Source organism: Cucumis melo, chromosome 5 (assembly GCF_025177605.1).
Source record: "Cucumis melo cultivar AY chromosome 5, USDA_Cmelo_AY_1.0, whole genome shotgun sequence".
NCBI classification, from domain to species: domain Eukaryota; kingdom Viridiplantae; phylum Streptophyta; class Magnoliopsida; order Cucurbitales; family Cucurbitaceae; genus Cucumis; species Cucumis melo.
In genome coordinates this window covers 2,041,072-2,056,431 of record NC_066861.1, presented here as the reverse complement: position 1 = coordinate 2,056,431, position 15,360 = coordinate 2,041,072, and the positions used below count along the sequence as shown (strand labels likewise).

General features: G+C 35.8%; 1 protein-coding gene across 5 annotated transcripts; it reads right to left on the bottom strand.

Annotated features, from left to right (window-relative positions):
* Nucleotides 1–6,740: 6,740 nt before the first annotated feature.
* On the bottom strand, nt 6,741–13,833 carry LOC103491405 (protein TIME FOR COFFEE). 5 transcript variants are annotated; one of them, XM_008451334.3, is made up of 12 exons: nt 13,363–13,833; nt 12,828–13,244; nt 12,565–12,740; nt 12,171–12,465; nt 11,616–12,021; nt 11,454–11,514; nt 11,238–11,330; nt 10,865–11,135; nt 10,680–10,746; nt 10,492–10,558; nt 10,033–10,401; nt 6,741–9,939 (listed from the first exon to the last, which is right to left on the bottom strand). In XM_008451334.3, the coding sequence occupies exons 1-12, from the start codon at nt 13,463–13,465 to the stop codon at nt 7,507–7,509; spliced, it is 4,758 nt and encodes a 1,585-aa protein (XP_008449556.2). In that variant the 5' UTR covers nt 13,466–13,833; the 3' UTR covers nt 6,741–7,506. The 5 variants fall into 5 exon arrangements, with proteins under 5 accessions (XP_008449556.2, XP_008449557.2, XP_008449558.2 ...); XM_008451335.3 differs by having other exon boundaries at nt 12,171–12,462; XM_008451336.3 differs by having other exon boundaries at nt 12,580–12,740.
* Nucleotides 13,834–15,360: the final 1,527 nt, after the last annotated feature.

Genomic DNA, 15,360 nt, shown 5'->3' with positions numbered 1-15,360 from the left:
TGATGATACTAATATATTTGATGAAATAATAGAGAGGATATGATTAGTAATATTAGAAATTAGGATGATGTATGTATTCAATGATAAATGAAATCCTAAAGTAAACTCATGCTATAATAAATTAGGATAGAGATCCTAATTTTAAAAAAATTTAATTACATAGAATATTACTCAAACTATTCATTAAGTTTTACTTTTTTTTAATACCTTCAAATATAAAAAAAAATGTCATTGTCTATTAGATTAATCGTCAAAATAGACTATTATTAACTATCACAGATAGACAATGATATATACTGATATATGTGTGTGAATATATGTATGATATAAATTAATGATGTTATACATATAGTTATTTGATGACGTGTATTACTTTAAGAATGATTGGTCCACCAAAGCCTAAGTCCATAGAAAAATAGGGACCTCTTTCAAATATATTTGAATGATAAGGTTACATTCCAATGCCCACATTTAGGGTCACGCATTAATACTTAGCCACAAAAAGTGTACGATAACTAACTAATAATGATTTTTAGCTAAGCCTTTGAAAATATCAAACAAATCTTTGATTTCCCACATGGGTGTGAAGCCCTATCAATCTTTGTCTTTATATTATTTTGGCTTTTTTCTCTAGTTATCTTTTTGCCCTCCTTATTTTAACTATGTATGTATTAGTTGTTAATTGAGTTATGCTGACGTTGACCGATAATCGAAGACTTCTTTTATTATACTTAGCTAAATGAATCCTAGTCAAATTCATTAGTCTCTTCTTCGTTAGCGTTCCCTTTCTATATGTATATATATATATATTATGGTTTGAAGTTAAAAGTCTAATCAATGTGTGTGTGTTTCCTTTATAAAGTCAAGTAAACTCTATAGGCCATAAAGTCTATATAATAATAAAGGAACTAGCTAGCTTGATTGCATAGAAATTAAAACTTAGGGTTGTTTTCATGTGGCTTTATTTACTACTTTTTTGGTATACAAACATATTGTTTTTTTAGGCAGATGAAGAATTAATAGGTAATGTTAGGTATTCAAATAAATAGGGTTTGTCTTAATTAATAAAGTAATTGATCACACATGGTCTATGGATGATTGAAAAAAGGAATTATAAAACTTAAATTTATTTTTTTTTCTTTTATTGCTTGTTAATTTGTTTTAGAGTAAAGTTTCTCTAATTGACCCTTGTGAGGTTCTTTATTTATTTATTTGTTTATTTTTAAATTTGAGAAGTTTATAGACAAAAACATTGACATAAATTTGGTCTAGTTTTTTTAAAATTATTACAATAAAGTTGGTGTAGATAATCATGTAGATGTACAAACATATATGTAGAAGTTTTTATATTCAATATTGTTTAATACTTATTTCATCTAACTTTAAGTTTATTTTTATTTCGAATTCTAGACAATCGTAGAAAACTGTTTTGGTCTTTATTAAGTTTTTTCATAAGTTGATACATGAGTCTTAATTAATGAAATATGAGTCCTAATCTAATACACAAAATATAGTAAATGATATTTGTCCAAAATTTAGATTTAAAAAAGTAAGAATATTTGAAAAGGAAAAGGAAAAAGAAAAAGAATGAAATTAGGATGAGCTTTTGGGTTAAGATCAAATAACACCTAAGTTCAATATTCATGTGGTCACTAAAAAAAGAAATTTTTAATCGATCTAGGTATACTTTAATCGATTATAACATATAACTAAATATATATACTCGTTCCTTTGAGACCAGAAGTTAAAATTTATGTGCTTTACTTGTTGAAGTACTAGAAAAAGAAATACATTTTCAATCTGAAGATTAGAGGTCTATGTATCCATACCAGATGTTATTAAACTCAAAATTAATCAATATATGTACACGTTAATTCTTTTAGTCTTTGTTGATACAAATTTTAAAAATCAGATATTATCATCACGTAACAACGGTAAATTTGTAATTTGGAAAGAGAATTTGCAAAAAAAAAGTTTGTGATGGTAAAGTTAGAGATGAAAAACTATAGAACAGAGAATCTTCAGTAAGTTTATGCTATATAGGAAAGTTGTTAGATACCTCGCATGAAGTTATAATAATTTATTTATAAAATGAAATATATAAAGCTTACTTTTTTTTCATTGTAGGATTAGATTAGATGGATTTTTTTCTCGTTCTATACGAGTTAGGATTATGTCTGATTGACTAAATGACTAAGTTGGTCATTGATTCATATTTTGTTGAGTTCAACTACTCCCAAACAAACTTAGAAAATACTCTTACTGTTAGGATGAGCATCAACCGGTCGAAGTCGGTTTTTCGAATTTTTATTTGATAGATGTTTAAACCAACCCCGACCATTGGTTGATTGATTGATCACCATTCTATGTCGTTTAAGCTTTTGAATTTTTTAAAATGTTGTCGATTCAGATTTTCTCAAATCAAAACTAACTACGACCCTTTCTTTATCTCCAATCGGCTGTCTTTAGCTTATGACTGTTTTTTGATCTGTCATGCTCACTTCCAATCTACTGCACAACCATTCCCGCTTTAAAAATTAGAAGTTGTAATCTTTCAAAAGAATACAAAATGGTTAAAATGCAAATGGTAAATGAACAAAAACCTCATGAATATTCTCAATACCTATTCCCCAAGTACCAACCATCCGTACGGACTTTGGTGGGCCTTTACCACATCAATATGTGAGAAAAAGAAAAAAGAGAAAGTAAAAATATATTAACTATTAACCTATCCATTGTTCCATAAAGTATATGTTTGATAGCATATCTAGAAATTAGATGTGTTTTTGCAAATAATTCAAGAACTATAGTTTAGTATATTTATATTCTACATATTTGGTCATTTTTTCTACTACTTCTATCATAATAGTTTGTTGAAAAAAAATAAAAAAAAATTATTGTTTTCGAAAGTCTCAATATTTAGATCATAGAATCTAATAATACTTTTTTTAAAAAAAAAATTGTACAAATATTGTTTGAATCTATTTGATTGAATTAATACAAAACATAAAACATAAGTTCAAATTGCATATACCAAATAAGGACTATGAGATGAAAGTTATAGATTGGGAATATAGAAAAAAAAAATGGAAAGCATAAAATTCATAATGCTTTAGATTTTGAGACATAAATGTCCCATCATTGATTATTTTGAGAAGTTTTATGACAATAGTCCCACCAAGCATGTACCAACTTCCCTTCTATGTAGGTTTCCTTTAATGTGCAATAGTTTATTCAATGCCCTTTCTTTAGGATACATTTCTCTTCCTAAATAGAATATATATATATATATATATATATAATTAAACAAATAAATATGGGTAACTTTGATTTTTATAACACATATTTATGTATACACTAGTGAAATGTAATCAATTTAATTGATTGATTCAAAGGGTGTTTTCTTATATGATAAAGGAAAATAATTAGGTTGTGGAACTAGTAGAATTTTATTACTTTAAAAAAGAATCATCACGTGATAAATTTTTATCGGATAAATAAGTGTAGGTCAATTAACATTTAAGTTTTTTTTTTTCTATTCTCACAATATGTAAACTCCATATGAATTATGATAGATCGTTACCATCTTTTTTTTTTTTTTTTGTTAGATCAATGAGGTGGGTAATTGTCTCTATGGATACTCTTACAACATTTACTTATTAGTCATCAATATGTATTTGTAAAAGACATATCTGTGGATGTCTATTTTTTTCTTTGAAATGAAAATTTCATTAAACCTAACAAAATCGTCATTAAAAAATAGGAAAAAAACAACTAAGAAAATTAAAGTTCCAGTGAGTCTCATGCACTTTGTGAACAGAAGAAAAAGGTAGGGCACTAGAGCTACAAAAATTACAAGAACATCTACAAGTAACAATCAGAAACAACCCTTAAACTCTATCTTACCATGATTAATGATATACAAATATAAAAATTTGAATAATTAGGTATTAAAGATTTGTTTAACACATACACCAATACAAGATATCATAAACAAATTAGTGGTTGTTTGTAATCAAAGATTTATACATAAATTATTTAGCACATGGGTTTCAAATATAAAAACTAAAGTTTCTAGATGTGGTGAAACACACAATGGACACATAAGATAATGAAGAAACAATCATATTAAATTACTTAAAACATTATTGTAAATTATGTAGTAATGATATTTAAAATGAAAAGTTGGTGAGTAAAAAAGGGTATCTTTGGATGTCGAAAAAAAAAAAAAGAAAAAAAAAAAGAAAATTTGAGCAATTGGGTATATAGAGGACAAAATGGTAATATTTTGGGAAATTTTTTGAATAGATTCTCAATTGAGGAAGTGTGGGTCCCACTTCCTACTCAACACAATGTGATTTCACTTTCAAAGGGTAGAGAGGAGAAGAGCATTCATCCAACTACACAAATCTTCAACCTCTTTTACCTCTTGAGCGATTGAAAGATTTAGAGAGAATTCCTAATTTGATTGTCAAATTTTACAAATATTTAGAAAATAATATTTTTTTTATTTAATTAAGAATTCATATGTTTGTAGGATAATTTTAACTTTATGATTAACATTAATTATATAGGTAATTCGAAATTAAGAAGTATATTTTGCCTTATTTACATAATATTTATCATTATTGTGTAAATTATAACTTCCTTAATTATGATTTTAATTATTAATAAAAAATCGTTATCTTATATAAGTTATTTTAGATTATCATCAAATAATATATCTTTGAATATGGAAATAATTTCCTTATTCACGTAATCTTATTTCCTCCATCATCGATTCTGATTTCATTCTTCATCAATTTTCAATTTATTTCGTTTTTTTTTTTTTTTGCTATCTTCATACTTTCGGTTAGTTGTCTTCCTCAATTCCTTATATTTTTCCTTACTCCATTACATCGTAGATTTCCTAAAACATTTTAAACTTCGATTCGTAATATTACATTTTGATATATACTATTTAATATATACAATTTATAAATATGTTGATATATAGTTTTCAAAAAATATGATATATTGATTTTGTTATTTAGTGTATATATACTGCTTCATATATACAATAATACATATAACTTGACATACATTTACTAAAAAATATGATATATTAAATTGATTTATGAATAGTATATATGAAATAATATATTATATATTTTATGAATGAAATGTTATGTCTTCAATTTGTTAAATTTAGTAAGAAAAAATTACAGAACATGAAAAAAATCTGCGTATGTACTATTGTATACATACAGTAGTATATATGTAACAAATCACAAAACATAAATGTATTATTCAGTAACATATGTGAAAAATCAAAATACGAGGAACATACTGGAATATATGCTACGAAACGGAAGAATAAATAACAAAATTTTTAAGGAAAAGAATACATGCTACGAAATGGAAGAAGAAAGAACAAATTTTTTAAAGAAAAAATATATGCTACGAAACGAAAGAATAAATAATATACGGAAAAAAAAAGACTATCTGTATCACGAGAAGCAAATCGGAAGGGAAGAAGAAAGAACAAATTTTATTTGTAATAGAAAGAAAATGTCGACACCAACATTGATGATCATGAAAAATTAATTTTTGGTTGAGCATGAAATTGAAAATATTTATTTTTTAGGATAATTAAAAATATTATTTCCATATAAAATAACAATTTATACCATATTTAAATTATTAAATTAATAGATACAAATATATATATATATATATATATATATATATATATATATATATATATTAATAGTTAAAGGAATTACAATGTGATTGATAATTAAAAAAATATTGTTCAAGATTAATAAAATTTAGATAATAAGGTAAATTTGTCCTAACTTTTATGAAAAATGTTAACCGATTTATGTAATATATTAAAAAGAAATATCCATTATGTAATATCATATAACAATTTAGGTTATTCTAGTTGAAATCCCTTAGTATTATAATAAGAAACCAGACCCTCAATTACATATAAGTGTCAATTAAACTATAAAAAAAATGAATGGTTTGCTAGTCGACAAAATCTCATATTCCCCAATTCTCGATATACTAAACATAAAATTTTACATTGCCATAATTACTTAAGGTTGTTCAACTACACTCTTTAAGTTTATAAAGTAGTTGCACAAATTTAAAGTTGAAGGATAAGATAAGATTAGATTACAAATGAAAGTGATAGGTCTAAGGGTAAATTTAGCATTTTTAATAAAATAAATTTTTTTAGAAAGAAAAAACATTGGGGAAGACACGTGCAAGAGTATCTTATTAGGTTATAATAGAAGGAAACAAACATGTCAGAAGTGTATGTCCCATCTTGACCTTGACTGTTCCTTTGAATGCCGCACTTCACTTCCCAATTGGCCACATCTCCTCCCCAACCCCCTAATCACCAAATTCTTTTTCTTATAAATTACAAATTTTGTTCTTCAAATCAAACTTTTAATTTCTTTCTCCACATCTAAAGATTAAAAAAAAAAACAAAGTATATGATAATCTAAAACCCCTGTCATACACCCACCACCACTAAGATAATGACAACAATAAAAGAACCCAACTCCTTTTCCACAACCTTCTTCTGTGGACTATACACCCATTTTTCTCACTTTTATTCAACTGTTTCCTAAGCATCTTTTTTTACAAACAATGCATAGAAAGACTAATAGTAAAAGATCTACATACTTCATTAGAAAAAAAAAAAAACTTCAGACTTTAATGTGAGTTTTTTCTAAAGGGATCAATTAAAGGAGGCAATAGCTTTTTTTTTTTTTTTCAAATCAAAAAAAATTGAGGGCTAACCCATTTTTATGTGCCAAGCATATACAAACAACTACACCCTCTTTTTCCTTCACTGCACATATATATATTATATATATGTTAAAGAGAGATGACACTGTTTCTAAAGAGATCTTAAAGAGAGAAATAAACCTCAAAAAGGGAATGAAATCAAATATTTTAAGGAAGAAAAAGAACCTCCACCATTACAACCCACCAGCCAAGCCAAAGGTAAGGAAAGGAAAAGAAAGGAAAGGAAAGGAAAAGGATATCTTTCTTGCTTTTCCTCTCTCCTTCATTCCATCATTGTCATATTCAATATGGTTTCACACCAGTTGGAAGTTGCTGTGCCGTGTGTATTGCTTCAAAGATTCTTCTTTGGATTGTCTTTTCCTTTCCCCATCCAGACCCAAACCGTATTTAAACATTGTCATCAACCCAGACAGATAACTGAACAACCCACATCTGAGCCCATCTCAAATGGAGGACAATATTTCCCACTTCCTCTCATAGCTTTCCCAAAATTGTGGGTTCAAGAGTCCGACAAGCATTCAGACTGCCGTTCTGCTTTAGCGCTCTATTTGAACTTTCATTTCTCATCAGGCTGCCATAAGATACGCCCACCGTTACTTCCTTTCCCGGGCAAGAAACGTCATCGTTCATAAGTCTACAGTCCCGATTTGAAATAATAGTAGCTGGATGGGTTGGTTAAAGAACAAGAGCCATAATCCTCTACCCACCCGCAGGTTGTTTTTGCTCTGTCGATTTCACTTGCACTGCAGCTGTATGAACGTAAGGGAAACCTGCAGGTACAAGTTGATGAGGATTACCAGAAGACTGTGCAGCTGCAAACTGAGCAGGATGGAGAATGGCTTGTGTGGGTAAACCACCACCGCCACCGCCTTTCATATTGTTAGCCGCCGCAGCAGCAGCAGCAACAGCCTTTGCAGGATCAGTAGTGCTGCTGCCTCCGAGTGTAACAGGGTGGCAGAGGGATAGCATTCCATTGGAGGACGTTCCTCCTGAGCCCTGTGGTTGTGATTGCTGCTCAGGACGACGCCTAGGAAGATAAAAACCACTCGAAGGTGAAACAGTTGCACTACTACTAGAAGAATGGGAAACTTGCTGCATATAAGGGAAGAGTAACTGTGCTTGCTGCAATGTCTGCTTCGCCAAATGTTGTTGCTGTTGTTGCTGCTGCGACTGTTGGGATAATTTATTTCCAGAACTTGAAGAGGTCATTTGATTATTGCCAAGAATCGACGTAACGTTCCTCCCACCAACAGGAGATGACTTCTGCTGGGGCATAGATGTAGGATTCTTTGTCTGCTGCGAAGATAATGAAGATGATTGACCAACTTTGTGGCCCAAAGAACCAGAGGCAGCAGTCCGTGGGCTTCCACCAGCACCCTTTGAGATTGACGAATTAGTCGGTGAACCAATCATTCCAGGTGAAGGTGATTGATTACTGTTTGCAGGTTGCTGCCCTTGGGATTGTGTTGTAGATTTTGAGCTGGCTGAAAAAGAAATCTGAGAGTGGTTTGGCTGTGGACGGCCCTGCTGTTGGGGAAGATTTTTGATGGATGATGTATTTGATGAAGACAGAGGGGGTGTTTGAACCTGAGAAGAGGTGGCCCTTGCAGAATTTTTCCACTGAGGAGATTGAGCAGGACTATTGCTGTTACTTTGGACGAGATTTTGAGAATAAGACAAAGCATTCGGAAACTTCGCGGCCATTGAAGATGCAGGTGTGTGCTCACCATAAACATTGCCATTACTTGTTGTCGATGTTTTGGTCCTTGCTGCAGCTGCTGCTGCAGCAGCATATTGCTGTTGCTTTTGAAGCTGAATTATTTGTTGTTGTTGCTGCTGCTGATTTCGCTGCAGTGGATGCTGAGAACCACACATGTTTACAGTGCCCATCGAAGACGGCACAACAGAACCTGAAGGTCTAGCAGCAGAACCGAGGTTAAGAGTTCTAGCAGAGCTGTCAACAACGGCAGCCCCAGCTGGTATTGTAGAAAGCGATGTCTCAGCTAAATCCGATCTAGAGAAGGCAATGGACTGACCAACAGTTGGAGGAGCCTTTACAGAAATGTTTTTTCTCTCATCCTCCCCAACAGATGAATGTGCTGTTTTTCCTTCTTCAGCAACACGATAATTCTTTTTCTGCTGGGCAGCCTGTGCGGCAGCAGCAGCAGCCATAATCTGATGGTACCCTTGCCTGGTGATCTCAGGAAGACTTTGAAAAATAGGATGATTTGGTGATATGGATGAAAGGTCAAGTCCAGGGGCAGAAGGCGCCCCGTTGGGAGGAGCAAAAGACAAAGGAATAGTTTGAGATTGTTCCAGAGCCTTTGAACCCTGTGACTGTTGTTGGGGCTGCTGTTTTTTGTCATTAGGTGCACCACCCGCGGCTGGCATTGATGCAGGAGTCATCAAAGCAAAATTGGGAGTATGAATTGGCATCGGAAAATTTGGGCCATAGACACTCAAATTAGCAAGATTCACTCGACTATCGGCAGTCGATGGGCTATCTTCACCACCAATCTCAGGCTCAAGTTGCCTAGTTTGATGAGAACCATGGTTCTGCTGTGGCTGCTGTGGCTGCTGAGATTGAGATGGCTGGTTTCTAGATGCAGGAAAGCCTTGAAAGTTCCCACTGACACTGCTCCCATGTGGCCTCTGCTGCTGATTAGATACATTCTTCTGAGAAGATGAGGAACCATTGGCAGTATTAGCATTTTGAAGCCCCGGTTGATTAGGATGAGACTGAGGTGGAGGTTGCTGCTGAAGCTGTGAAGGATGAAGCATTTGTGAAGAATAAAATGACCCATTGAAAAATGGCATCGAGTGAGCATGGGTTCCTCTATACGCTGGCGGTGCCCCAACATGTGCAGGAATTGGGTATGTATATCCATTGTTCTGCAAAATGGCTAAATACTGTGGTTCATTGCCAGGCACGCCCGAATAATTGAAACTCATTGCAGGTGCCGCAATTGCTGCAGCGGCTGAGGTACTAACAGAGGCAGGATTTGAAGCATTTGAAGCCACACTGCCATTGGCATTCCCACTAGAAGGAGGAGACTTCACAGAAACCGGCCTAATAGAAGTGGCTACCGCTGCCTGTTGCTGACTCAGTGGCAGAAGGAAAGCAGGGCCGTGCTGAAAATCAACAAGAGGACACCAAGTTCAGCACAAATGCAGAAGTGGGAGAGAAGAAAGAAGAGAAGAGATAAATTGGAGAGAAAGCTATACCAGGATATTGCTAGGAGCTCCTGGGGGTAGCGCTTGCTGAAGCAAAATTTGCTTTCTCTGGGAGGCATCCACAGCATTAACAGCTTGAGAGCCCCTATCCTTTCCAGAATGACCTGAGAACATTCCAAGGCCCTGGCCCTTATCCTGCATTGCATTTATCCCGCCTTTCGGAAGATTTCCTTGCAAATCTGCAGAGGGCACAATGCTGTGAGTTCCATGCTTGGGCCCAAACAAGGAACCAGAACCCGCTGCTGCAGGCCAAAACGGATTCATCCGCGCAATTTGCTGGTGATACAATATATTCCGAGCAACGTAGAAATGAGTAGCACACCTCTTCGGCCGAGGTTGAGGAAAAAGCAAATTTGGCGGCTGTTATAATCCAAACAAGGATAGATTTAGGAAGTGCATAGAATGGGAAAACAAGGAATGAAGTTGAAAATCATGCAGAAATATAACTACCTGCAAAGCAGCAGTAGGCAACGCGCTTCCATCAACAGACCCAACTCCTGGTAGCGGTGCCACATATCTGCTAAGAAACGACAGCGTCATTCCAATGGAAGTAGAACAAAGAAAAACACCAATATATACTGCTAGCTAATAAGCATAGCAAGGTTCCCAATAAAAACAATAGATTGTGGCAACCGTACCCCATAGGAGGCAGCCCACTTGGCCATCCGGGTAGAGACATGGGCAAAGGAAGAGAGGTCGCTTGAACTGAACAAGATAAGTGAGAAAAAAAACCACTAATTCAGCAACCCATTTGAAGCAAAAACAAGAAAGGAAAAGAGAAGGAAAGGGGTGGCTGGGATGATTTGAGAAATCGGGAACCTACCAGCAGATCCAGTCTTTTCAGAGCCGGGCTGCGACGTTTGTTTCGAAACATGCTGGTGGAGTTTGTTGGAGGCTACATTTGCAGTGGCAGCATCTCTATCAGTCGCCTTCTCTAAATCAAGCTGAAGGCCAATATTTCTATCTTTTCCAACAATGGGTTTCTTTGAATCAGCTTCTTCAACCGGTATAGCTTTAGACTCCACATTCACCGCCTCTTTAGCACCGAGTCTGATTGTTCCTTTGTCTTCTTCCTTTATCAGAGGCTTCATTTCCTACATAAATGTAAAGCCAAACTCGATTATATACAATTAAATCCAACATGGGCCAGAGCTTTAAAGCAAGTGGGGAGGAGAAGGTAGGGTGGCCCCGCTTACCGTGTCTGCATCTATGACCATAGGTTTAGCATCTACGGCCACAAAATCAATCTCACCATCTCTTTCTGGAGAAGCTCGTAATGGTGGAAGAGCCTGTACAACACAAGGACGAAAAGTCCAAATTTTTCATATTAAAAAAATAAAAATTGATTGAGAATATTCTTTTTTTTTTTTTAATTTTTAGAAGAAGAAGAAGAAGAAGAAAATTATCTTCACCATCAGATCTATCTTGTACTTATCATCCCGCTGGTTCTCAACATCGAAGGTTGATGAATTTCTGAATACATACCAAAAGAGGGGGAAAGAAAAAAAAATTAATTAAGCAAGTCTGGAAAGAAAATGACTTTTTTCCTACAAAATCTGGTTGTTGATTCTTACGATTTAGTCGTTGTCATATCCTCTCGCTTATCTTCAAATCTAGGGCCATTTGATTCCTTCAAGGGAGATTGGGGTTCTTCCTTACTTGAACCCAAATCTTTATCTTCTGATTCTTCAGTCAATGGCTTAGAATTGGACATAGCACTGGCTGTTTCCACCTTCATAGATTCCGGATGGGACTCTAATGCTGGTGGTAAGGCCTGAGAATTACCAGCTTCGTTTGAAACTCCACCATTTTCAACTCCAGATCCTGCAACTTTCTCCACATTTGATGAAGGGATCTCGGCGTTAATGGGTTGATCGGCCTCCTGCTTGGCTGTTGATGAAATGGGGCTATTCCGAAGGCTGAAAGTAGCGGTGTTCTCATCGTCGTACTTCACAGGACGCGGTCTTTTCCTCTTGGGTGCTGTAAATTTCACATCGGATACATAAAAATAAATATTGCGTCAGTTTCTAAAAAAAACTGTTGTTACTGAAAAAGGAAAAAGAGAATAATCTGACGAGTGATTTCAGAGCTCCCACCCCAAAAACAAACATTTAAAAAAAATTGCTCACCGGTGGCTGATATTGGAGTGACAGAACAACTGGAATTTTGAGGCAAAGTTGAAGGGGTAGGCAAAGCAGAAGAAGCGTTGGAAATCGGGGATGAAACTCTGGATTTCGCATCGGTGGTTGATTTCGGATCGAACTTCATTGAATCAGTAGTAGAAGATGGTTCTTGTTTAGGAGGAGCTTGAGGTTGCCTCATCATACCGTACAAGACTTCAGCAATCTCGATCTCGATCTCATCTTGAGCCATGGGTGATGGTTTTGAGGATTTGAGTGGCCGTAGTTTAGGTCCTGTTTGCTTCTACAACAGCAGACGGCTCGTCAGATACACCCCTTTTTCCCCCAAAAAAAAGAATCAGAAAATATATAAAACGGAGTAGAAGTAAGACCAAAGACCGACCAGCTTCTTCCTCACCGGAGCATTGGAAGAAGAAGGCGAGGCTGGAGGTTGAAGCGTCACCATTGATGTAAGACTTGGCCTCACTGGCGATGTCGAAGCTTGCCGGTGAATGGCTTCGGTCACCGTTCCGCTCCCCGCCGCTGCTGGCCAACATTCATGAGACCGCTTCGTCGAGGCTGAAACAAACACAAAATCGTCAGAATCGTCAGAACCTCTTTTTATGACCTAGGGCAACGAAATCCATGGCAGTAGGTTTTCCGTACCTGACCGGGCTTTTCTCGGCACCGACACACCAATCATTTCATCGGCGGCTTTCCACGACGGTGCTGCTCTAAAACTCTTCGCCGGTGGATAACTCTTCCGATGGTTCAAAATCGTCGCTGGATTCGGCGGAAGCATTCTAACGGATGCTCCACCACCAGTTCCACCACCACCACCATCATCGTCTTCCTCATCCTCTTCATCGTTTACACTCTCTTCAGAACTATCTTCCCCACCGTCTTCTCTATTACTACCACCATGAATCAATCTATCAGCTCTTCTCCTCTTGCTCCTGCTTAGCCGATCTCTATCCCTATCTCGATCTCTGTCTCTATCCCTATCTCGATCTCGATCTTTCTTCCCACTGCCTCGATCTCTCAACCTCACGGTATCCTGTAACTCCAGTGGTCCATCATCCTCTACAGAGAAATACAAAAAATCAGTAAAAATCAAAATCGAAAAAAACCAAAAAAAGAGAGATGATAATTATAACTAATAATCATCATCGGAAACAGTTAGATCTGAGAAAATTGAGACCTGGAGAGTCACGAAGACTACCACTCCTGTATCTCCGTCTAGAAAGCCCGTTAGAGGCCACCATGTTCGTCGTCGTCCTTCTAGCTTCTCTGTTCCTATCCATATCAGATACGATTCGATTCTTTCCCTCTTCCACCGAATCAACTATACCGAAACACTAATCTCATCTCCAACAAAAAAAAAAAAAAAAAACCCTAACTGAAAAATCGCCGGAAGAACACAACGCCAAGAAAAAGAAATTCCAGATTCCCGGCCGAAAACCGGTTAGAAATCAAAGAAGAAAACAAGATTTCTCCACTAAAAGAAACCTATGTATGTGCAGAAGAAGAAAAATCGTAGCTTTTCGTTTATCTAATCCTCCAATCTATATTATCTGGAGCTTGTTAGTTCTTCCTTTTTCTCTCTCTCTCTCTCTCTCTCTCTCTCTTTTTCCTTTTCCTCTCCCCCACCCCTTCAAACTCTGTCTTCTTTCTTGCTCTTGCTCTATTTCACTTAAAGCGAAACCCACACCCAGACCAATATGAACGGCTGAGATTTCGCCTCCCTAAACGCCAAGATATCCACACCGTCTATTCCCGACAGATCGTATGGTCAACATTTTAGTATAAGCCAACATGGCAAAATCAGAAACGTTGAATTAAGTGGGGACAAAGATGGGACCCTTACTTTATCATGAAACAGCCACGTGTCACAGTCTTTTCTTCCCTTCCAAGCTTTCATATTTACTCGCTACCGCTTTCCTATTTTATTCCCCTTTTTTTCAGTATCCTAATTAATTTTATTTTATTTTTCAAAAAGGAAAAACAATTTTGAATTTGCTTTTAATTTTATTTTATTTAAAAATTAAAATATTTTGCCCTACGAACTCAGATACAGTGATGAAGATAGAGAAATGTAGGCCACGATCGTAGTTTTAGGGGTTTCTTGAATTTTTCCAAAAGATGTGATGATGATGACTGGCTATAGCCGGTAGCCAAGACGTTGGTAAAAGCAACGCGACGATCGCAAGGAATCTAGGTGGCCGCAGAAAATATCGTTCCAACCGGTCAAGTTCATTATTCGGTTTCCACGTTTTCATTTTCTTTTTTTCACTCTCTTTTTTTGTAAAAAAATTTGTCGATATTTCAAGAGAAAAAATTAAATTTTGATTAGTGGGGGCCACGTGAAAAAGAAATTGAAAAAGCATTTCCTCTTGATGAAAATCAACCGTCCTGATCTCTTTTATCAACGTAATCACTAATTTTTCAATCGTTGGATCATTATCTGACGTAGCCACCTTGTCCCTTTTTCTAAACAAATTAAAATTAAACCCTAAAAACCAGTTTGATTCGACGCCGAGCTGGCACCGAACCAAACAGGCCCCTCCGTGTCGATCAGCGCGCCATGTTTTCCACCGTCCGATCCTCCCCATCCCACGGCTCTCCTTCCACTACAGACCCGGAGAAGGAAACTCCGAGTCACGGTCGCGGAATTTCCGAGAACCTATGGGCCCCACTCAAATACTTCCTTACATTATACAAATATTTAATAAATTAATAATTTCCTTCCCTCCCCTCTCCCTCTCCCTCTCCCTCTTTGGCCTATTGTCACGTTCGCCTTATGTGGCATCATATGCTGACGTGTCTCCCCCGGTCCCACTCCACGGTCATTTTTCTCTATTTTATTTACTTCCCTTCCGCAGTAATAATTTAAATCTGTTTTTATTTTTTAAAAGAAGAAGAAGAAGAAGAAGAAGAAGCGAAGTGGAAAGGACCCAACCAAGTATACAATTACATTATCTACGTGTCATGATGTTATTGGTTAGATTCTATCCGCTTACTGCATAAGCACCCACCTCGGATCTTCATCCATTTCCCGTGCTCACATGCGGGTAAATAACGAAATATCTAACACAATATCACGGCCACGATAACAACACACGCCTGTCACGCAAACCCACTCAACAGCCCCGTACGTTTCCGCAACGTGGAACGTTACTCGACGTCCATACCCTTGTGT

What these genes read in the sequence shown, in the direction of transcription:
- LOC103491405 (XM_008451334.3), bottom strand. Translation starts at nt 13,465, where the DNA reads ATGGATAGGAACAGAGAAGCTAGAAGGACGACGACGAACATGGTGGCC. An exon ending in TGCCTACTGCTGCTTTGCAG is followed by an intron (nt 10,402 to 10,491) that starts GTAGTTATATTT and finishes GGATTATAACAG; the next exon opens with CCGCCAAATTTGCTTTTTCC. An exon ending in GAGCTCCTAGCAATATCCTG is followed by an intron (nt 9,940 to 10,032) that starts GTATAGCTTTCT and finishes GTTGATTTTCAG; the next exon opens with CACGGCCCTGCTTTCCTTCT.